Genomic DNA, 24,581 nt, shown 5'->3' on the forward strand with positions numbered 1-24,581 from the left:
TGGCATAAAAAAGCATGTTAAAAGTTTTGTTAGTAAAAAGGTGAATTTTCAGAAAAGAGGCAGATGATAAAGGGGATTTTACCAGCTGACCAGAACCACAGTGGAAAGATATTAGGGCTGAGAGGTTAGAGTTAGTATACAAAAAAGAAACTATGGGTGCCAGAGAGATAGTACACTGGGTTAGGCACTTGCCTTGCATAGAACTGGCCAGGTTAACCCCCAGCACCCAGAAGATCCTCTGAGCCCATCAGGAGTGATCCTTGAGTGCAAACCCAGGAGTAAGCCCTGAATACCACCAGATATGCCTCCTCACCCCGAAAGGAAGGAAAGCAAGGAAGGGGAGAGGAAGGAAGGGAGGAATGAAATCTATAGGACAGCTTGGAATTTGGAATTTCATCTCTTGGGAAGCCTAGGAGAGATGGGGCGATCAAGGGAGCATTGCTCAACTTTCAGGAACTGTCAGAAACCATGAGATGCTGATAATCCCTGTAGCAGGTGGGGTTGGTATGGATTTGACTTGGGGATGAGGGATAGCTTGAGGAAATATAATTCTATGACTCCTTTTCTGCAAAAGTTGTTGTCTTCCTTTAAGCATGATGTCCCACCAATACCCCCTTTGACTATCCCCATGCAGGTTTGAAAGCAAAGACAGGGAGAACCTCCATCAAACATGAGAACTTCTGCCAATTGCCTTAAATATTTTCCATAGAGGGAGAATTGGGGCTCTGAAAGGTAAAAAGAATTTTCTACCTTTCTTTGGCAGTGAACCCCATTACTGAAGCCCTTGCATTGGAAGTTGTGCTGCCAATGTTGCTGGTGCTTCTCGCCCAGGACCCCCAAAAGGCAGCAGCGGAGAGTTTGAACAGGTCGCACGCTGCTAAACGGCACCAGTTTCCCTGCAGGGTATCTTGAAAAATGAAAAGTTCAGTCACACCTCTTGGATGCATTTTTGTTTTAAGTTTAGAAGTTGACTACTTTCTATCACCAAGATCAGAAACACAATGGCCTAGACAGTAACCGAGAACATTCGAAACAGCCTAATATTTAAAAGGAAATTAAAAGTAGATCTTGCTTGGTATCAATGTTAAAAATCACAAATAGACACACATCCTGAGTCACTGTAATAATTCTCTAGTCTCAGCTCACCGAATCTCTGCTGATTCAATTTGGCATCAAATAACAGCCCATTCTTCTCTGCCACCCTGGTCATTAGGAACTGATAAGGACATAGATAGTACCTGAGCTATAGAGAAGCCCCTTCAGGTCACTTTTTGTTTGGGAAAAGTCTAGAAATGTAAAAGTCTACCCTGTTTTTCTGAGTCACAACCATGAAGCAACATTGGAGACTTTCACCATTGTGGCTTTTCTTAAATCATTTTATTATTAAGAGCTAAGATACACAACATTATGTATCATATAAAATGCATTGAATTGGAAAATTTTCATTTTAGCCAGATTAAACATTAGGTAGGATCATTTTACATTAGTTGAGTTTTCCCTTTTCCCTTTGCTGCAGCTGCAGCTGTTGTGATGACAAGAGGTCATTCACAGATTTGGTTTTGGTGTTTACCAGGAACTCTTTGCTTTCGCTGCGGTGCTTGGTACATAAGCTTGTGGAGGGTGGTACTCTTGGCTGCAGTACTCCCTGGAGTTAGACCTTTTCGGTTGTGGTGCTAAAATCTATCTGGTTGTGTGATGCACAGGGACCAGACAGTAGAGCTTTCAGGATCAGACTTGGTGCATGTGAGTAGCACTGGGCATCAGATTCAGAGCCTTAAGCTTGCAATGCAGGTATTTTTGTCACTGTGCCATTCCTCCAGGACCATGAATTGATTTTTTTTTTGCAGCTGTTGACTTTTTGGACAGTTAGAAAGGTTTTGGCCTTAACTTGATGCTCACTGGAGATGAGAATATGGGAAAGGAAGTTTTTTTATTTTTCTGCTTGGCAGAAGATTTCTGAGTTATTTTCCAGTTTTAATTTAGGCACAATGATTTGCACTTTCGTTAATAATAGTTTCAGGCCTACTATATTCCAACTCCAAACTCACCACCAGTGTCAGCATCCTTCCACCAGTGTTTCAAGATTCCCCCCTCCCCACTTAGGCTGACTCTAGGGGCTGTTACCATTGGCCATGGGAAAAGGTGTTTAGTAAGGACAGAATGCAGAGAAGAGGAGAGAGCAGGTGAGAGAAAAAAAATGGAGAATAGAAAAGAATCAGTCAAGCAGAATCTCCTGCCCCTACGCCTGTCTTCACCATGGGCCCCTCGGAGGGGGGTGGGTTGAGTTTCCCTCCCCTCCCCAGCCAGAGCCCCAGCAGCTGAAAACCTCCAGAACCCAGCCACAGCCATGCTCAAGCCCACTCTCCACATGCTCAGATGAGCCTCACCCATGAAAGGACTGAGAAACCCAGGTATGTGGGATCTGTGGCTGAGATCTCCAAGCTCCCTGGATCGGGACTGGGCCTCCTCCATCCAGATCCCCAGTTTTCCAGTAGTTTGGCAGTCACACCCACAAACTGTCCCTGGTGGTATATAATCTCATCAGCAGCCAAGATTCAGAGACTATAAAACAAAGCTCCCAGAAGAGAGCGACATGTTTTTTCCTGGAGCACATGGCTGCATTTGCGGCTGCACAACATCTTATACTCTAGCTGACTGATATACCTAAAGCAGCACACATGTGTTTGGTTTTAACATACTTGCTTGTATTCTCTTATATACCGGCTTAAGGGGCCCCAGAATGTAATAAACAACCTTTACACACTTCCCTCTTGTGGTGAGAGGATGCTTGCTGATTGAGTGGGTGTTTGAATATTATCTGTAATGAACTATTGTGAACTACTTTGTGAAAATAAAATGTATAAAATTTTATGTGAACTACTTTATGAAAATAAAAATGCAAAAAAAAAGAATCAGTCAGGGTTGGGGGAAGCTTGAAAATGAAGAGAAATTGGAGAATTCAGAGGAGTAGAGAGATAAAACCAAAAATTGATTCCCAGTCATTTCAAGAAATAAGGTGTCTTAGTGGCAACTTTTAAATAATGGCTCACATTTATTTTGAATGCTTCCTCTCTGCTTGACCCTGTTCTAATATTAAGAGATAATGTTTTAACTTAAGCCATTTCTCCTTATGTATGATTAAACAGTATTAAAACTTACTTGGTTAGTATTTTTGAATATTACTAACACACATTACCACAAGTGCTTTGGTTTGTTTTGTGGTTTTGTTTTCTCTGGGGGTGGGTGGCTCCCAAGCAGTGCTCAGGAGATGCCCCCCCTACCCCCCCCCCTCCCCCCCCCGCTGAGGATGCAGTGCTGATTGGATCTGCAGTACTACAGATTCCCCAGACTGTTCTGGCTGCACTGGGAGTTTCTCAAGGGACCAAATAGTACCAGAAAAAAATGGGATCTCACCTTAATCCCTGGACTATTTCTCCAACCCACCAACTTCTTCAATAAATCGAATGACCCACAAGAAAGAAACCCAGGATCTGCTCCTTGGGGTGTGAGCCAGACTTATGTCAGTGTACCCGGAGAACCAGAAACAATAATGGAGGTGCCTTTACAGAAACAGAAAGTAAAATCTTGCACACTCTGGTTTGGTCCCTAGTCACCAGGATGATCGAATAATAGAGTTCTAGAAGCTTGTGATTGGACTTTCCTACTCTTTTTACACTCCTGAACCAGCAAGTCCTCTGGGACTTAGGCCTAATGCACTGTGTTCCATCTACTGAAATGGCAAGTCTGCACTTATTACAGTAATTATCCATTACATGAATATATGGACTGAAGGTTGAATCTGAGATCACACACTAATAATATATCCACTGGTCCAAATAACATCATCAATTTTTCACACTGTTTTAAAGCCAAATTTAATGCTTGAATATTTAAAAACATCTTACATTCTGGTAAATAGTTGACACTATAAATCAGTCCAATCATAATCATCTGGTAAATGAAATGGGGTGGGGGAATGTGCAATTTTATTATAGTCAAATACAAATTAAATCACATGCTTTGCCCTTTGTAGTCAAAAAATGAGAAAGACTGTCACTATACACTGTTTGGCAAGATGGAGAAATTCTCACTTGCTGGGAATGTATTGCATTTCCAGGGCCAATTTTGTAACATGTATTGTCAAAAGCATTTTGCAACTTTGCCCTTAACCTTCAAGACTTAGAAAGATTCTCTGCGGTTAGGAAAAGCTAAAACAGATGGTCTGAGGCTCGTAGTTTGAAGGGCCTGACAACCTCTCTCTGGAAGAAGGTCCTCTCTTAGATTCTCTTGATTCTGACTAAGTCAGACAGAGTAGAGCCTTAAGAACATTTTTTGCATAGATCAGGACCCCAGGATCCTGGCTAGACTGTATCATCCAGGAAAACTGCAGTCAAACCCTCCTCTACCCCTTGCCCCCTTGTTCTTCATTAACATACTAAAGAATATAGCAATAATATTCCTCCATTTTTCTCCACGTGTCATATGTTCATTTAATGTTCCTTAATTGTGCATGCTCACTGTTCTCTCTCATGAATATGTATGTTTCAAATGACTAGAACATGTATAAACTCTTCGGTCACACTATTTCTTCTGCTGGGCATAAAATCAGACCCCTTATTCCCTCCCTCCACCTTCTCCCTCCCTCCCCCCACCTTGGTTTGGGGCCACACTCAGGGCTTACTCCTTGCTCTGCTCCCACGGATCATCAGTTCTAGTGAACTCAAGGGACCATGTAGGGTGCTGGGGATCAAATCTGGGTCTGCTGTGTGCACTCAACCTGCTGTACTCTCTCCAGCCCCTCCCTCTCTTAAGTTGGTCTTGTGGTGGACTCCAATCCCATCTTACACTGTTTTTGTTGCTAGTAAAGCCCATCTTTTCTATTCCATTGTTCTGTGCATTTTCAAGATGACAGTGCAAAAGTTTAATGATCACCAGGTTGTGGCTCAAGTGGCATTTGTCTTTGTTGTGTGAGGCAGAGTTGATCACCCCTCACCATCCTTCAGCACCACCATAACAAAAAAGGAAAATTAGACTAAGATGATCATTGCAGCAAGCATGCATTGGAGTAGTGTTTGTGGTGGTAAATGTTAGAAAAGTTTTAATGTTCATTAACAAGGACTGGTTATAGTATAACCATAATGTAACTTGTAAAAAGTTGGTCTTTTTCCAATTTCTGGAGACGCTTATGGTCATTAGAATTTCTCATGATAAGAATGATGAAGCATTTGTGTTATGTTAGTGAAGTGCCTTTGACACTCTGGGCTTACTCCTGTCTTTGTACTCCAGGATCACTCCTGGTAGGCTCAGGGACCTTATGAGGTGGTGGGGATCAAAATTAGGTTGGCTGTGTGTAAGACACATCCTACCTGCAGTTCTGTTGCTCTGACCCCATGGGATTCAAATCTCTGAGTGGCACTGGTGCCCACAGAACTAACCAAGTCAAGAGTAGAAGGTTGGAAGTGAAACCACTGAAAGTCCAATCTACCTACCCCCGCCTCCAGAGTATATGGAGAAAGGTTAGAAGTTGCATCAGTCACCAACAAAGATTTCATAAGTTGGCAATTGGGCCTCTATAATGAGGCCTCCATAAAAGTCTAAAGGAATGGGTCCTTAAGAACTTCCGGTGGATTGGTGAGCACATTGATATTTGGGAGAGAGCAGGAGAGGCACAGAGACTTCCACTGGACACTGTGCTCAGGGCCTCTCCTGGTTCTGCACCAGAGGATTACTCCTGGCAATTTCAGGAATCATTTAGGTGCTGGAGGTTGAACTCTGGTTGGCCATGTGCAAGGAAAGTGCCCTACCCACTCTACTATCTCTTCAGCATCCTCATGCTGAATTCTTTTATAGTAAACTGTTAGTCTAGTGTATAAAAGGTTTCTCTCAATTATGTGTTCTACTGTAGCAAATCTAACCCAAGGAGTAAGTCATGGGGTCCTCTGAGTTATAACCAGTCGGAAGTATTGCTAAAAGCCTGGATTTTGCAACTGGGTCTGTAGCTAGCCAGCCATTGGGAAGAAGGTGGGAGTGGGGATGGGGAGGAGGGGAGTCTTATAAAACTGAACCCTTACCCTGTGGAATCTTATGCTGTCTCTCTGGATAGAGAGGGTCAGGTCCGAGTTGAATTACACTTGCAAACACTTGGCTGGTGTTCTGAACACTTTTGGCTTGGTGGAGGAAGTTCTTTCGCCCTCCCCATCACACATTGAAAATTCGACCTCTGAACTTCGAAAGATGTATCGTGGAATAGATGCAAATAATGTTTTTTAGTGAAGTGAATCATTTTATTTAGGAATTAGGAGGGATGGACAACAGAGTGGGGAGTGGTGGGGCGGGGGAGGAGGGGAGAGAGTGTGTAACTCACTTCAAAGAATGTAAAAGGCTTCTGATACAAATATATTTACGGAAAAGTGCATCATCTCTGATGCTCTCTTCTCTGCAAGGGGTATTCAGGTCGCGCTTCTAGCCTTCTGGCCCTCTTTTTCACTCTACCTCACGAATTGGAGTGACCTTTTGGTTAGCAATGTGAGGAAAAATAAGCAGTTAATAGCTGACTCATATCTGCCCCTTTTTCTCTCAGAATTGGTCTTCCTGCTGCTTCTCCAAGATTGTCCTGCCAGATAGTAGCACGGAAAATTTGGCACTTTTTTAAAATTAATTTTGCAATCCTAAATTTGTGCTTATGCCGATCTCTGTTCTCTGACTCATCATTACCATTGATAAAAGGAATATTTTTTGCCTTCCTGTGCCATTCATTTGTCTTGTCAATCAGTTTTTTTCATTACTCTAGACAAGGAAAAAGGCTGCTATTGTCAGGTTCTTGTAAAGCACCCAGTTATATATGCAGTGAAAAAGGCATAGAGGGACTGGAGAGATAATGCAGTTTGCCTTGCACACAGACAACGGGGGTTTGAAAACAGGCACCCCATATGGCCCCCTGCGTCCCTGCAGGAGTGATTTCCAAACACAGAGCCAGAGGCAAGCCCTAACACACTGAGTGTGGCCCAAAAACAAAGGAAGGAAGGGAGAAAGAATTCTAAAAGATGTATCTCTGTAGTTAAATTCATCTGTCTACTTTCTAGAGTCTAGGTTCCTATAACTTTATGTTAGTTTTAGAACCAGTGAGTGATATCAATTTTGATTGTTTTGAATGAAGGAATAATGTGTGCATAAAACTGTGAAATACTATTCTCTAAAATAAACATGACATCCCTAAATTATGTTACTTCTGGCTGTCAAGGATATAATGAATGGGTATTATTGCAGTCCATGATAATAGGCAAATGACTGCATTGTCAGTCACTGTTCTTTTTGTTTGTTGTTTGTCTTGAAGGCCACACTCTGTGATGCTCAGGAGTTATTCCTGGCTCTGAACACAGGAATTACTCTTGACAGGTTTGGGGGACCATATAGGATGTTGGTGATCAAATCAGGTGGGCCTCATGCAAGGCAAGTGCCCTACCCGCTGTACTATTACTCAGGCCACAGCTTCGTGATCTTGAATGAATCATTTACTTTCCTTGGTTTTCACATTTGTTAAGATTCCTTTAGATTGTAACTTTCTAAGATTCTGTGCCATGATGTGTAATGTCATTGGGGGAGATCAGTGACCAACAAGTTGTTAAAGTTGTCTCTGAGAGTGGAACCTCCCCTGTTCTGAGAATTCTCTTCCCTAGGCACAGCCCCCTTGCCCACAGCTGCTGACTACCTAAGTGATCCAAATACTCTCAATGAAAGATCCAGAATGGGGATTTAGTAGAGAAATTTTTGAGGGCCACTAGAACCAAGGGTAAGTGAATCTTGGAGTTGAAGAGAAAAAACTGGTCTGGAGAGATAGGGAAGTGTAAAGTAAATTAAGAAGGATAAGTAGAGAAGGTAAAATTTAAAAAAAAAAAACTTATTCCAGTCTCTGGTTCCTTATAAGTTGGATCCCCCTCCTTAGCTTCTTTGAGACAACTTGTGTCATTTTACTAAATTGTTCTTTTCAACATAAGCTATACCAGTCAGTATGGCTTTTACTAAAGAAGTTTTTAAATTATATTTTAGGTTGTTGCAATAGTGTTAACATTTATAGTATCACTGTACAAAATTGCTGCCCCACAGCCAGAGCAATAGTACAGTGGGTAGGGCACTTGCCTTGAATGTGGCCAACCTAAGTTCAATTCCCAGCATCCCATATCGTCCCCTGAGCACCACCAGGAGTAATTCCTGAGTGCAGAGCCAGGATTAAACCCTGAGCACTGTCAGTGTGACCTAAAGTCAAACAAACAAATCAAAATCACTGCACCCTACCATCACCAGTGCACCCACGACCTTCCACCAGTGTCCCTTCACTCAGGGATCACTCCACCAAGTGCCTTACCCACTGTACTCTCAGGCCCAGTATACCATAATTTCCCTATCCATTCATCTGTCATTGGATGTTTGGACTGTTTTCATACCCTGACTCAGTTCATTGTAGAGCTGCAATGGACATAGGAATGTAAATCTTTCATTGTACTGAGTGCTGCAATGAACATAGGAATGTATATCTTTTCACATTAATGTTTTTGTGTTTGGGGGTAGATACCAAGAAGTGGAATCATTGGGATCATATAAGAGTTCTGGTTGTTTTTGTTTTTATGTTTTTCATGCTTGACTTCAGATCTTTCACCTGATTCTGTGCTCAGGGATCATTCCTAGCAGTCCTGGGGGACCATATGTGATGACAGGTATTCAAACATAGGTCAGCCATGTACAAGTCAAACACTCTACCTGTGTACTATCTCTCTGGTATTCAAACATAGGTCAGCCATGTACAAGTCAAACACTCTACCTGTGTACTATCTCTCTGACCTCTCTGGTCTTAGGGGTTTTTTTATAAAGTAGTTCACAATATTTGATTACTGGTCTTAGTTTAGTTTTTTAAGAAGTTTCCATACTGCTTTAAGATCGTCTGAAGCTTCCAACATTTCCACCAGTAGTGAATGAAGGTTTCTTTTTTCTTTTTCTCTTTTTCTTTTTTGTGAAAATTTTTTTAACTAAAGTTTATTTTGAAAGATGTGAGGGGGAAAAGGAAAAGAGAGATATGTGCTTGAAAGGGAACACAGGGTTCTCCAGAGTGAAAATAAGCAAGCAAAGGAACAGAGAGACCAGCAAACTACATACGTGTTCAAGGGAGAACACAGGCTTGAGAAGAAAGCTGATGGGGCTGGAGCAATAGCACAGCAGGTAGGGCATTTGCCTTGCACGCGGCCAACCTGGGTTCAAATCCCAGCATCCCATATGGTCCCTAAGCACTGCCAGGAGTAATTCCTGAGTGCAGAGCCAGGAGTAACCCCTGTGCATCGCAGGGTGTGACCCCCCCAAAATAATAAGCCGAATGAGGATTTCTGTTTCACCACATCCCCACCAACATTGGCTGTTCCAAGTTTCTTTCTGCAGTTGACATCTCTGCTGGTGGAGTAGGGATCTGTCCCTTAGCCACTTGGTCATCTCAAATCTATGCAAAGAAAGTAACTGAGCTTAAATTCCTACCAGAATTTATCCCAACCCACAAAAGAAACCCACCTCCCTGTCCCACCCATGCCTCCCACCCTTAGAAGCATATAGCTACAGTCCTATTATATGTTCCAGAGTTGGCTTGCCACACATCTGAGTTGGGTTTTAAACTAACTGTGGCCTTGTGAAAGGTGTGGAAGGATGAGGCTTCCTGACTCTGGTGTGGCAGGAAATCTGGATGCCGAAGAAAAGAAGACAGTGATCTGGGAGGTCACTGCAGTGTTCTGGATAATAAATTCTGTTAGCCTTAGAGAGTGGGAGAAGTGCAAGGATATGGGAGTGTAAATCTTTTGTGACAGGCTGGTTTGTGTCAATAATTTAGTGAGGAATATCTTCCAAAGCTTTTATGTAGATGGATTTTTGGGGGGGGGGAACTAGGGAAGCACACCTGGTGGTGCTCAGGGCTTATTACTGGCCCCAGGTCAGCTGCCCTGGTACTATACTCTTCTCTCTCTCTCTCTGTCTCTCCTGTCTCTCTCTGTTTCTCTCTCTCTTTCTCTCCCTCTCTCTCACCCCCTCAGCCCCCCCTCCGCCCTCAAGGAACAGATTTTTTTTAACAGCATGAACAGGATCCTTGATTCTCTGAGAGTCACTATTTGTAAGCTGTATTTTTAAAAAATCATCAGTGCCATCAATAATAAATTTATATTATCTTTTGGGAGAGGGGATCACACTGCTGGAGGTGCTCAGGGCTTTCTCCTGGCTCTGTTCAGGGATCATTCCTGGTGAAGCTCAGGGGACTGTAAGTGGGTGCCAGGATTGAACCTGGGTTGGCCACATGCAAGACAGGCATCTTACCTCCTCTACTATCTCTGCAGCCCTTATGTGTCTTCATAACTAAAATATTACAACCTGAAGAAAGCTAGATATCTTCAGAGGCTATCATGTGTCACAGGTCTAAGCAGAGAATAGTCTTTGAGCTGCTGCCCTCTTACAAGAAGATGTCAGTCTGAATTTTTGTTGGATGAATAAAAGTCTTTGGATGAAAGACTTCCCAGGAAATTAGTCTGGATAAATAGAACATCTTTCTAACCTCTGTCTGCCTTTCTTGTATTGTGTTTATTTATCATTCGAGAGTGCATAATTTACAATTGAATAATTAAACAGGAGTGTGTTCAGATAGAAGACTGTGATTGTTATATGTAGAGAGTCGCTTAAAGTCACTTAAAGGCCTTTCAGAATTTCCCTTTGGAATAAAGCTAGACTGAGATTTTCAGGCCACACCCAGCGGTACTTAGGGCTGACTCCTGGCAGGCTTGGGGGACCATATGTGGGTCACCCTACTTGTTGTATTAATGTTTTGGCCCTAGGTGAAGGTTTTTTAGGGTTCAAGAACTGAATTCATTATTACAAACAAATGCCTTTTTGGGGGTATGTTCCTGGTAGGAAAGATAATGGATGTGTAACTTATGTATCCATTGTGAGAGGAAAAGGTGAATGACATGACCTAGTCATTATGTAGAATTTTATAAGAATTCAAAAGAATGATTTAGAGTTGACTGGACAAATCACCGGCTTAAAAGAAATAAAGCTTTAGAAGTAATAGCATTTTCTTTAAGAGGGAAACAAACTATGGCCAAAGTGATAGTACAGCGGGTAGGGTATTTGCCTTGTACCCATCCAACCCAGGTTCGATCCCCAGCATTCCATATGTTTCCCTGAGCACTTTCAGGAGTATTTCCTGAGTGCAGAGCCAGAAGTAACCCTGAGCATCGTTGGGTGTGGCCCCCGGCCCCCCCAAAAAAAACCCCAAACCTGATGTGATATATAAATCACACACACTTTGTTTCCTGTTGTGGGGGGGAGAAGGTTACACCCCTAATTATGTAAATTAGGCTACTAAAAGCAAAGCTTAGAAAATGGAGCTGTTTAATCAATCCTGTGCATCCATACATCAAGTCAGAGTCTTCTAGCTCTGCTCTACAACCAGCTACTAGATCCGTGGCTGTCTTCGAACTGTATTCTTTATGGGTTGATGTTCATGTCACGTGATAATAGCATAATCTGACAAATTGCGGGGCTTTATGTCTTTCAGTTCCCCATCTTCCCTCATTCTTTATGTAGGCCAGACTCCATATCAAAAAACTTTACCACAGGAGATTCAGCTTAAAGACAAGCTCAGAAAGTTGTATGAGGTTAAAAAAAAAAAAGATTTAGTGTTTCAGCAGGCATTCTCAATGGATCAACCCCAAGATAAATGGAAATTCATTTTTTTTCTTTTTGGGTCACACCTGGCGATGCACAGGGGTTACTCCTGGCTCTGCACTCGGGAATTACTCCTGGCAGTGCTCAGGGGACCATATGGGGTGCTGGGAATCAAACCCAGGTCGGCCACGTGCAAGGCAAATGTCCTACCCGCTGTGCTCCAGCCCCTGGAAATTCATTTTTGACAAAAAGATTGGTATATATTGTTAGGTACAACTTCAAAAGAGTGTTTATTTACTCCAGCTTCTTCCTAATTGTGTGTGCATGTGCATGTATGTGCACATGTGTGTGTGGTGCACATGTGTTTGCACATGCACTCGTACACACAGTAGTCAAAAGGAATTTCTTAGGTTGTTAGTTATATATCCTGCTGGTCAACAGATGGATAGCGCTCTGAGAATTTATGTGATCAGCTTCTTCTACAAGGAGAGGAAGTCCATTTCATGAAAGAAATAGTGTCACAAATAGCCAGCCAGTCATTTCTTAGGGAAGGTCTTGGGGCTTTTCAGTTTCCTATACCTGTCGTTGATGTGTGTTTAACACACTTGGTATACTAGTGGCTTTTAAAATTGGAACTGCGTTAGTATTTGATCACTTACATTTGAGCCTTAGGATCACAATTTTAATGTATAAAACATAAACTACACTAGTATGAGATTCTGGGATTCAGAATCTTACCTACTAGACTTAAAAACCTCTGTCAAGGTTGCTCTGGACACTTCCTGCTCTTCTTCTGATGTGAACCTGCGTTCTTTGTATGTGAGACCCTTCTCAGAACCACGAAGTAGGACTCCCTAAGAGGGAGTCTGGGATTAGCATTAGACTAGTAGGCATGTTTGTGGATCTTTGGGTGTTGATCTTACTTAGAAACCTGATTATTATTCATGATAGAAGTATGCAGAGTTGACTTCTTTTCCTTCAAGGTGAAAATATTTTTATTGCAGTCTATGTTGATTTATTTAACATTCCTCGTTCACATTTTAATCAGTAGGAAAAGGGTCCTGAGTGTATAAAATAGTTAAATCTCTGAAGGGAGTTGGGTGGAGGGTAAAGGAAATGGAAGTAAAGAATTATTGATATTTGTTCAGTAGCTAGTATACCAGATATTGTGCTAAAAATTTTGAAACAAATCTATAAATTAATCTGTAATTCTTCCTATTTTAGAGGATGAAGTTGAGATTGGAAATTAGAGAGTAGTGCTCTGAGGTTCCCCAGCTAGTGATGGAGATATATTGGTTTCTTGGTCTAAGAGAGTTAACACACATCCTGCTTTGCCTAGGAGAGCCCAGATTATATCTTGTATCCTTAAGTAATTACCATTAATAATTGACAACTCTTTTCCATCTCAGAAACAGACAAAACCCTTTTTTGGGATGAGAATGGATGTGTGTGTAGAGGTGTATGTGTTGGGGGAGGGTAATACCCAGTGGTGTTCAGGCCTTACCACTGGCTCTGGGTTCAGGGATCAAACCTAAGTCAGCTGGCTGCAAGGCAAGCTCTTACACACTGTGCTATTGCTCTAATCCCCAACAACAATTTTATTTCAAGATATTTGGGGCTGGAAAATTTTTGTTGTATCTTATATACCTTTCCCCACCAGATTCCACTAATATACCCCCTCCCACCTTCTTAAGTAACAAAATGTCTCAGATGCTGCCAGATGTCTCCAGAGAGGACATACATCCCCAGCTGAGAATACATCAGAAGCCTGTTCTCATAATTTAGTTTCTTAAGGAAAGTATGTGTTATATAGAACTTGTACTCTAAGCAGAATCTAGTATAGTGGCTGGCATATACCCTATACTCATTTCTTGAAAACATCACTGACTTCTGGAGGGGTATAAAGGCCAAATGAGCTGATTGGGGTCAGTGACAAAAAGTGAGACAACAGGGTTTCTTTTACCTTTTGTGCTTCTGGAAAGGGGTCTGGTCTTTTGCTTTGTTGCAGGTTTATTTGGGACCATGTGTGGTTGTTAGGGATGGGTCTGAGCCCCTTGCATGCAAACTATGTACTCTCTCTTGCCTCTGGGCTCTCTCCTAAGCCCTTGTTGCAGTTCTTGTTAGAGAAGGTTGAAATAGTGTAGCTTCATAATGCACCTGCCATCAATAATAGCTTGGTAATCAGTGCTCTATTTTCTCCTACTCCTAGATTTAGAAATGACCACCATGTCTTTCATACCACCATTTTCCATTTATTAGCAATAACAGAGGAAATACCAATAGCACCAATTAAAAATGAATCCACACGACGTGTTTTTCCTTACAGCTGTAATAACTAGTAACTAACATGGATTGGAAAGCACTTTGCAAATATATAAAGTGCTATACAGATACATAATTATCATCATTAATAAATTAGCCCGATTCTCCTAGTATTCAAAAGGCACGTAAGGTCAGATACATGGGTTTCAGTGGGGCAAAATGATCACAACCTACAATGTAGCAATGGTTTACATGTGTTGGCAACAAGTTTTACCCCATGCAATCCTGCAGAGCTGAAGTTACACACCCTTCCAAATATGGGAGAATGAAGCTAAGAATAGACAAACAGGTTTGGGTTAGGTTTTTTTTTTTAGATTCAATGCTTTTGTCTTAATAAAAGACTCCCTTTTATATTGTTTCAAAAGATAATATATAACTAATCAAACTTCTAAATTGTACATTTTAGTAAAATTAAAATTTTTTTAATTTAAGGTGACAGTAAATTTGATTATTTTTTATGAGGTGATATTCCAAATAGCATCAGAATTTCAAAGCATTCTGCCACTGCAGAGAGGTCAGATTGGTCGATTTTTGTGCTTGCACACCCTCAGGGAATATCATCCATATTCATTCCAGAATTGTTACTAGAAAAAAACAGCTTTATCCATTCCCTTGCCAGCAGGAATCTTGGCAAGAGACGGTTCTTGGCTGACCATAAATAAAATTCCTTGAATCACCAGTATCTTGATTTAAGAAAGAAATTTTACTGTGTCTTTCATACACAAAAGCTGATTAACAATGATTAAAAAAACACTATTCCACTTTTCACAGGTGTACAAAAGGAAATATAATGGAGTTACATTCAACAATAAAGCTTAAAGTTCACTCTAGGTAATAGTTGCATTAACATTCACATACACAAGCACAGAGTAAGTATATTTCAGGAGTCTTATAATAGCATACAGCATACATATGGGAGATTGATTTCAGGTAACATCATAGGTGTTAGCAAGGATAGCAATTCAGAGTGTTCTAGAAAACTAAACCAAGGAGAAGGTGTAGGCTAGCACACCAAGACAGATCACAGGATTAGAGGACTGAAAAGTCTGCTCACTGTATGTATGAGGAAACAAGATTTCTCTTCAATTTCTGGATCTTGATAGAGTTGTCTAGAGAAGTTGTGTATTCAAAGTGCACATAATTGTTTCTTAGAAAAGAGAGAAAAAGATCCTTTTATTAATACATGCAAGGGGCAGCCCCAGAGTGACCTGAAAGAGTAAAGCTGTGATTGGCAGGTGGCCGGTATAATACAGATGTTTCAGGCAATTCTCTTAAAGCACTTCTGTAGCAGCAATGATCATTTCAATGGCTGTAGACTGGATTCTCTTTTGAGGAGAGTTTAGGGGATTGTATTCATCATATTTTTCTTTAAAGATTTATATATAGTAATAGATTTTCTCTTTAAATAATCTTATCAAACAATAAACTGCATAAACTGAGGTGTTGGGGTTTTTTACTTTTTTTCCATTTGCTTTTGCATATGTGTTGTTGGAAAAGGATCGTCCTTTTCATAAACATTGTGTGCAAAAGAATGTCTCGCTAAGTGAGCACAAGCATGAGTAGAGGAAACACATCAGATCTGCTTCTGTTGCCCTGTGGGCCCCATCAACACTGCACTCTGGCTTGTAGGAATAGTGCAGGTTCTCGGTACAGTGACACCACAGCTAACATACTTTATGGTGTTCCTAAAGCCTTGTCAGCAGGGGTAGTTTTGTCTGCTAGAGGGTGGCCAGTGCCTCTTGAGTTGTAAGTTTAGAAAGTCTGTTCCCTTTCCATTCCACATTTCCCCTCCAGACTGGCAACTCCCACTGTTTACTTGCCTCTGTTTCCCAGGCCGCTTTGCACCAACTGGTCTAATCTAGTCCATCCCAGCCAATCTCAGGCACTCACAGACACCCAAGCTGCTCAATCTCAAAGCCTTTCAGCCTGCCCTGCAAGTGTCATCAAGACAGGATCCCCGGAGCACAGGGCAGAGAGTCCAACCTCTCACTGGCGGGGCTGGGAAGCCTCTCCTTTGCGGCGGAGGAGAAAGGAAACTTGGGTCTGCTTTTTAGGTTCTGCAAACAAGCCAGAGTGGAGAGAAAGAGTTAACACCAGACTTAGTAAAGCTTTTAAAGACAAAACCTGATACATGCGATCTAGAAAGACACAGGGAACTTCCTGCAGATTTCTGAAGTCTAGAGGAGGGCTTGGGTGGACAGGAGAAAGGAGAAAGAAGGGCGTTGCTACAAGGGAGGATTGCCAGGATTACAAAAACGGGCTAAGTGGCTTATTTCCATTAGGCGACCTCACTGGTCACTGTTGTCAGTCGTGCTGTTCCCTTTCTCTTTTTTCTCCTGGGTCTTGTTACCCTTCTTCTTTTTCTTCTTTTTCTTGGTCTCCTCCTTTTTGCCGAAGGTTATGAAGTCACTTTTGTCAATTTGGCTGTTAGTTGGCTCCTGCCGGATGGAGATGATTGCAGGAGATCCTGGGATAATGAATTTGTCTGGCAACTCACCGGGACCAGATTGTTTGGGGTTGCCTGGTCCATATTTAAAGGTCCAGCTGTTGCTGTTGACACCAGCACCCACTGGAGGGGACACCTCTCCGGCCTCTGGTTCTGAAAGACAAAACATCAAAAGTCAGTCACAGCATCAACACGTCTCTTCCATGCCTCGCTAGTGTATGGAACACAGGACCAGTCAGTAACTGCTCCTACTTTCTCAACAAGGTTATCAGGGAGGCAGATTTTCTTACCAGAGAAATTTTATCTTATCTAATTTTTGCTTCCTTATGGGGATTTCGGAAGGAATATGGTTATTTCACATGATGCTAGTGCATACCACCAATTTGGAAATGACTTAACACAAATTGTGTGCCAGCATCAATGTATTAAAGCAAACTTTTACAATTTTAAGGTTATCTTGACACCTGCTTTGTTTGTGTATTAGTGAAACCAATTTTTCCTCCATTTATCCACCCAAGATCAGAGAAGAGGAGGATGAAGGCCATGCCTCAGCATGAGGAAGAAGGATCCTGGTGGAAATGTCTGGTGAGTCCATGTCCCAGGACATACACCAACCTGGTAACTATACTAACCAAAGTGTAGCAAAATTCATCAGATTCCAGAAGGTAAATTATTCATTATACTGGAGAAAAAAAAGTGTGGCAAATGCACTGAGTCTTAGAAAATGGTCATACATCCCCAGAAGGTTCAATGCAAGATGCTCCCACATGTCCCCCTAAAGTCTGTGAACCTATTTTATTTTTGCTTTTGGGGTCACACCCAGCAATGCTCAGGGGTTACTCCTGGTTTTGCACTCAGGAATTACTCCTGGCAGTGCTTGGGGGACCATATGGGATGCTGGGGATCGAACCCAGGTCTGCCACGTGCAAGGCAAAAGCCCTACCCGCTGTGCTATCGCTCCGGCCCCTAAAATCTGTGAACCTAAGGAGAGGTCAGAGCAATTTTCTGAGCACAGGAAGCCCAGAAGCGTTCTTGTTTCTGACACTGGTCCTTTGGTGGAGTCATGTAAAGTTCCACAGAGAGCTGTTTATGTTGGATTGCAAGCTCCACCTACATTACCCTTTCTATTTCCTTCTCTTTGGGAGAGCTGGGGGATGCCGGGGATTGAATCAAGGTGCCACCCTACTATCGAGCAAGCACCCATCTCTTCTTAATTTGGCATCCCCGAGAACTATTGTTCTAACATTGCTCAGGACAAGCCCATTAATCATATTTCCAGTGGTCTTATAATTCTCATTTTATTGATTCGCTCAGCAGCACTGTCATCAGCCCCTTCTCGAAACACTGTTTATGAGTCGCTTGCTCTGCTCTTAGCAGGCTGTTTCCTATCAGTTCGTTGTAGGGTCCTCGTGTACATACTGGAACTTCTTGAGTTGGCTCTGGACTACATTCTTCTCTCTCCTTCTAAGATCTCAATTCCTCATTTATTCCTAAGTGTATCTAGTCTTAATAAGAGACAAGTTATTAAGTTATTAATACAACTTATTCATAAACCCAGTGCTCAAGCCAGAAAGTTCAAAACCATTTTCCTGTCATGTCTCAATTCTAAAGACAAGCAAACTTGCATTTAGGGTGGAGGGAAATGAATATATGGCAGCCCTGAGTCAAGAAGTTTTCTTTTCTTTTCTTTTTTTTTTTTTGGCTTTTTGGGTCACACCCGGCTATGCTCCTGGCTCTGCACTCAGGAATTACTCCTGGCAGTCTGGCAGTGCTCGGGGGACCACATGGGATGCTGGATATCAAACCCGGGTCAGCCGAGTGCAAGGCAAATGCCCTACCCGCTGTACTATTGCTCCAGTCCCAGAGCCAAGCAGTTTTCTCTACAGCATTCTCTCAACTCTTGAAAATTATCAAAATGTGACATAATCTTTCAAACCAATCTTTCAAAGCATTTTTTGGCCAACAGTTCCATGTAAGAACCCAGGGACACAGTGCTCAGGGGATCAGGATCTTCGGTGTTACTATTTTAATTGTTTTTCAGGGGGCACCACAATAAGCCATACCCATGTGAGCACAAACTCCTCTCATACGTGTTGTGCGTTCTGATGGCTCCACTGATTCCTTCATTTCTGCCCCTCTCCTTGGCCCTCCCAAGGAAATACTGAAATTAGGTCTCAATCAGGCAATCAAGTTGTGACTGTAAATGAAAAGGCTTTGAAGAAAGTTAAAAATACTACTCCAGTGAATACAGAATGATAAGAAAGCAAAACAGCCACTTAAATCAAAGTCTGATCCAGAGTGCAAGGCTAGCAGAGGCAGTTCATAGAGTTCATGGAATAAAACTGTCTCCATTATATCAAAGTAACAGCTGAAGCAGCAAGTGCTAATAGAGAAGCTATCCCCGGAAGAACTAGGCATGGTCACCCCGAAGGTGCCATCATTAAACAGCAGATTGTTGGTGTGGATGAAACAGCCTTAGAAGCTGATGTGGCCTTGGACTGCCGTAACTGGAGAGAAAGAAGTCAGGGCTAGTGCAGATGTTGACATAAAGTTGCAGTGAAGCCAGTGCTTATGTGCAGTTTCAAAAGTGCAAAGGCCCTTAAGACAGTTGCTAGATCCACTCCACCTGTGCTCCATCAACAGAACAACAGCCTGGATAACAGCACTTCTATTTACAACATGATTTTCTGGATATTTTTAAGTCTGTTGTTGAAATGGGCTGAAGCGATAGTGCAGTGGGTAGGGTGTTTGCCTTGCACTCGACCGACCCAGGTTCATTCCTCTGCCCCTTTTGGAAAGCCCGGCAAGCTACCAAGAGTATCTTGCCCTCAGGGCAGAGCCTGGCAAGCTACCTGTGTCATATTCGATATGCCAAAAACAGTAACAAGTCTCACAATGGAGAAGTTACTGGTGCCTGCTCGAGCAAATTGATGAGCAACGGGATGACAGTGACAGTGACTGTTGAAACATGCCACTCAGAGAAAAAGACATGACCACTGGGGCTGGAGATAGTACAGTGGGCAGGGCGCACAGCTGACCTGGTCCCCCAAGCCCTATGCAGAGCCCTGAGTACCACTGGGTGTGGACCGCCCTCCCACAACTGACAGTGAACCAGGTCTTTTCAAGAGCTCTTGGAGATTGTTGTTTTCATGTATGTGAACATCCATTCTGCACTCTGCGAATAAGTCAGTTTTATGTCTTATTTTGTGGTGCCAAGGATCAAACCCAGGGCATTGCTATACTGCTTGGCCCCATTTTAACCAAGTCATACGAATAAATATGTTTTATGAGATTACTCATAGCTGCTACACTCAAATCCCCTGATGGATTTGGAAGAAGTCAATTGAAAACCTTCTGGTAAGTATTTATTGTTCTAGATGCCATTACTTTTGCGATTCATAGGAAGAAGTCAAAGTTAATAGGCACTTGGGGCCAGAGAGATAGTACAGTGGGGAAAGCAAACATGCAGCTGACCCAGGTTTGATCCTTGGCCACACCATATGCTACCCCCAGCAGTGCCAGGAGTGATTCCTTGAGCACCTCCAGGTATGGCTCCAAAACCAAAAAAATTGAAAGTGCTTCACCCTCCTTGATGACTGATGGGTTAGAAAATAAAATTGCAGGGGCTGGAGAGATAGTACAGTAGGTAAGGCACTTGTCCTGCATATGACAAGCATGGGTTTGGTCCCTGGCATCCCATGTGCTCCCTGGGATGACCCAAAAGCAAACAAAAAATGTAACCACAGATGTAGAAACAGCAGAGAACCACACTGGAAATAGAGGCTGGACCGTGGGCATAGCATGCACACAACCCTAGTTTGATCCCCTGGCCCTATGGGCACTGCCAGAAAAAGTGGTTTAACCTGTAACTATCATTGTGATTGAGTGCTTTAGATAGGTGAGCAAAGAAAGTGATTTCTTTTTGTTTGTTTGGGTGTGATGCTCAGGGGTTAATCCTGGTGTGCAGGGGATCTGACCCAGTTGGCCGTGTGCAAGGCAAGTGTGAAAAAGGCACTTGAAATATTTCCACTATCTAGTTTTATAAACTCCAAAGCTATTAGTAAAATCCTAATGGAAGTTATAGTTGTAAATGTAAAGGCTGCTGGAATTACAGTAGGAGTTTGTTGGGAAACCAGTATGTTTGAACTGATTTTATGTGAATTGCTTATGTCTTATTTGACCTGATTATATTTGGGGAATGAAAATTGTATCTGAGGATTTTCTTTTTTTTTCTTTTTGGGTCACACCTGGCGATGCACAGGGGTTACTCCTGGCTTTGCACTCAGGAATTACTCCTGGCGGTGCTCAGGGGACCATATGGGGTGCTGGGGATTGAACCTGGTTCGGCTGCATGCAAGGCAAACGGCCTACCCGCTGTGCTATCACTCCAGCCCCAATATCTGGGGATTTTCTTACCTAATAGTGTAAAACAGAAGGTATCTAATTCTGTCCTTCAAACACTGTTAACTGTACTTGTGAAGCAATACAAAATAAATTATTTTGGTTCTGCTTTGGGGGCAGGGTTTGGGGTTCAGGATGGAAACATTTGAAATATGGTGGTGGCAAGGTGTAATGGTGGTGGGATTGGTGTTCAAATATTTAATGTAATCAAATATTGTGAAAAACTTTATTAAAATAAAATAAAGTTTAAATTGCAAAAAAAAAATGTACTTGTTAATGGGAGCCGGTAAAATGGCCAGAGCCTACCCACTGCCTGCTAGTATAGTGGGTAGGGGGCTGCCCTGCACGCAGCTGACACAGGTTCAATCCCTGGGCATCCCATATGGTCTTACTAAATATTTAGTATTTAGTATTATTTAGTGCAACAAAAAATCTTACTAATGCTATTACTTTCTGAAATTGCCATTATCAAAAAAAGGACTGAACTTGAACATGCAAAGTCAGCATCCACAGAATCTACAAACCTTGACATATGACTGAAGTATAATCTACTTCTGCGAACAAATACTCATCTCCATTTCTACCATCCAACTGTCCTTCCAATATAGGAACACTCACAGACACTGAGTTTCCCAAGCCCTGTTTGATTTACAACTTTTGTTTACCACAGAGAGCCACTGAGTTCTTCCTGGAAAAACCCACATTTTTCCTTCTACCATAATACTTTTAAGACAATTCAAATTACAAATCTCTGGTCAGTTAGTGGGAAACTTCTATAAAATTGTCCAAATAGTCTACTAGCAGCATAACCTACCAGCCATAATCCTGAAAAAAGTACTTTTTCCCCCAGACCTCAAACTGACCCTTTAAAAATATGGAGCCGCACGCCCTCGACCCAGATAAATCCGGAACCGCTGAGCGCGAATCGGACCCTCTGCGCCTAAAGACTTTGATTCCAGAGATGTAACACATTCGGGCATCCAGCGCAGCATCCGATAGCGATGCACTGGGACACCGAACTGGGCTACAACTCTGTGCTGCCGGGGGTGGATTTTTTTCCTCCCCACCCTGTCTTCCTGCACGGAAAGCAGCGGCCTGGCGGCACCCACATTGCAGGCGCCATCTTCTGTGACTCCAAACCCACAGGTATTCGGTTTTTACTTTTGGGGCTCCCAGGAACTCATGGGAAGGGGGCGTAACCAGCACGCCCTCGGCCCAGATAAATCCGGAGCCGCTGAGCGCAAATCGGACACTCTGCGCCTAAAGACTTTGAATTCAGAGACTTCTTACAGCAATGCACTGGGACTGTGAGCTGGGCTATGTAATTTCTGGCAGAATTTTCCCTGGACTTTATACAGAAATCCAAAACCGTGCGGACGCAATAGCGTCCGCGCGACTTAACATTTATAATTATCAGCAATGTGAAACGGTTCCATTTGAACAGGTCTGACTTGGGGGGGAAACTCCAAATAATAACAGTAAGTTTTTGTTGAAATATTGAAGGTTTTTAATGTAGCAGCCACCTCTGGACTGTGAACTAAGCAAAAGCCCCACGCTGGCCGACGCGGCGTGGCATACACCATACTATGAGGCGCAGGAAGGGGGATGAGGGAGAAAAAGAAAAAAAAAAGGGAAAAGGAAAAAGGAAAAAAAAAGAGAGAGAGAGAGAGAGTTATGTACTTGTAGCAGTGGGGCTACATATCTCTTCATTTCCAGCAATGAAAAACTAATTATCAAATGTAGTAGGTCTGTCTCTCTTGGTTGGAAACTCCAACAACTATAGTGAGTTTTGCGTTGAATTATGGAATGTAATCAAGGTAAAGAAAAAATGAAGTGAAATTCATTAGTTATACAGTAGGGGGTAGGGGGTGGGGGCGGGGGGTATACTGGGGTTTCTGGTGGTGGAATATGGGCACTGGTGAAGGGATGGGTGTTTGAATATTGTATAACTGACATATAAACCTGAGAACTTTGTAACTTTCCACATGGTGATTTAATAAAAAGTTTTAAAAAATAAATAAATAAATAAAAATATGGAGCTGGACTTTATAATCAACTGCCTCTTAGGAGCCATACTTTATAATCAGTTGCCACTTATCACTGTGCTCTCATTAATGTCTGTGTGCTTGCAAACTTGAAACCTTCCCCCTGCTACAAGGAAATGCCCTCCCCATGCCAAGGAAGCTTAGAGAATCTGTATTTCCAACAAGACACACGTTCCCCCTCTCATGTGATCAAGGCACCCACTTCAGGACCAGAGAGACAGTACGGGGTTAAGGCACATCCCCTGCATTAGGCCGATTCTGGCACTGAACTGGTCAGGAATTTCCAGAAGGAGCCCCTGAACATCACCTGAGAGGCTCCTTCTAAAAACAAATAACAGGTGCAAAAATTCACTGGACAAATCATATGATCCTTAAAACTTACTTGCTTTTCGGAACTTGCCAAAACCACTGAATTCCCTGACCTGAGTGATTTCCTTTGGTCTCACTGACTGTTCACACCTTCTCTGGGAAACATAAACTCATTCTACCTGAGAGTTGCCCGCTATTGTAAGTCTTTGATGGTTTGTGTTATTAGCAGGCTATGGAAGCCTTATATTGGAAGAGATCATACCAAGTCCTCCTGACCACTGGACTCTGGTTCTTCTCAGATAGTAGAGACTTACAAATCTGACCAATGAGGAAGAGTAGCTGGCATCAGTGTAAATGTCTTCAGTGTGAGCAAGGGTTAGTGCTTCCGTATTTATCCTGACATCTCATTCTCCCTAGGCCTTAGCTTTATCACCTATCAACTTTGCTTAGTGTTAAAACTAGAAGCCAGTCACAGGCCTGATCCCTAATGGCCATCACATCAACTACCAGAGGCACAGAGTTAATCTTTGGTCTTACAGAGAACAGGTCTGATGCCTGGTACCTCATCAAACCAATGACACAGCACAAACATCCCCCAGACTGGAGAGGAATAAATAGTGAATGGGAGCCAAAGAGATAGATAGTACAGAGGTTAAAGTGCCTGCCTTGTATGTGGCCAACCCTGGTTTTGTCCTCAGCACCACATATGGTCCCTTGAGCACTGCTCTGAGTGATATTTGCACCACTAGATGTGGCACAAAAACAATAATATTCCAGGACTGGGAATGTGACCCAGTGGCAAAACACTAGATTCCAGGTCCTGCCTTCCCCTCGGGGCCAGGGTTAGAGGGAAGCGGGCTCTCTGGAGGTAGTATTGAAATTATGTATGCATGAAGGTATGATTAACAGTATTGTAAATCCTATTACCACAATTTTAAAAAATGGTTTATAAATAATACACATAGAAAGGATATTTTATTCAATGAAAAAATTACAGTAACAAAACCTTGAGTGAGGTGAGAATTGAAATCAAAGGTGCAAATCTATCTCTGAATATATTTAATTATAGCATAATAATTAAGAATTTTAATGCTTTAAGGAGCATTAAAACCTATTTACACATTTCGATTGGAATCTACCACAAATGTGTGTGGGGCAGAAGATAGGTAAGATGGAGAAGGGACCAGTATGACAATAATAGTTGGAAATGATCATGCTGTACAAGAACTGAGTGTTAAAGGTAGGTAAAGGGGTATACACAATGACCTTTTATTATCTGTATTCTGAACCACAATGCCCAAAAGGGGAAGTCGGGGAGAGAGGGGAAAAGGAGAAGAAAAGTGCCTCTATGCTGGGGACTTGGGGGTGTAATG

At 42.4% G+C, this 24,581-nt stretch overlaps 1 protein-coding gene and 1 long non-coding RNA gene across 15 annotated transcripts in view; one reads left to right on the forward strand and one right to left on the reverse strand.

Moving 5' to 3' along the window:
• LOC129406118 (uncharacterized) overlaps positions 1-22,647 on the forward strand; it is a 38,872-nt gene extending 16,225 nt beyond the window's left edge. The window contains exons 2-3 of the long non-coding RNA XR_008630804.1: positions 16,972-17,038; positions 21,705-22,647. This is a non-coding gene — a long non-coding RNA (uncharacterized LOC129406118). The remainder of the gene's footprint in view (positions 1-16,971; positions 17,039-21,704) is intronic.
• The window catches only part of LOC101554848 (protocadherin alpha-C2), a 236,676-nt gene continuing 226,011 nt past the window's right edge, over positions 13,917-24,581 (reverse strand). For 12 of the 14 annotated variants that reach the window (XM_055144075.1, XM_055144068.1, XM_055144071.1 and 9 more), the window contains one exon: positions 13,917-16,606. In XM_055144075.1, the coding sequence (XP_055000050.1) occupies positions 16,296-16,606 (311 nt within the window). In that variant the 3' untranslated portion in view covers positions 13,917-16,295. The remainder of the gene's footprint in view (positions 16,607-24,581) is intronic. The other 2 variants (XM_055144069.1, XR_008630803.1) reach the window with 2 other exon arrangements.

The sequence above is a fragment of the Sorex araneus genome, chromosome 6 (assembly GCF_027595985.1).
Source record: "Sorex araneus isolate mSorAra2 chromosome 6, mSorAra2.pri, whole genome shotgun sequence".
Lineage (NCBI taxonomy): Eukaryota > Metazoa > Chordata > Mammalia > Eulipotyphla > Soricidae > Sorex > Sorex araneus.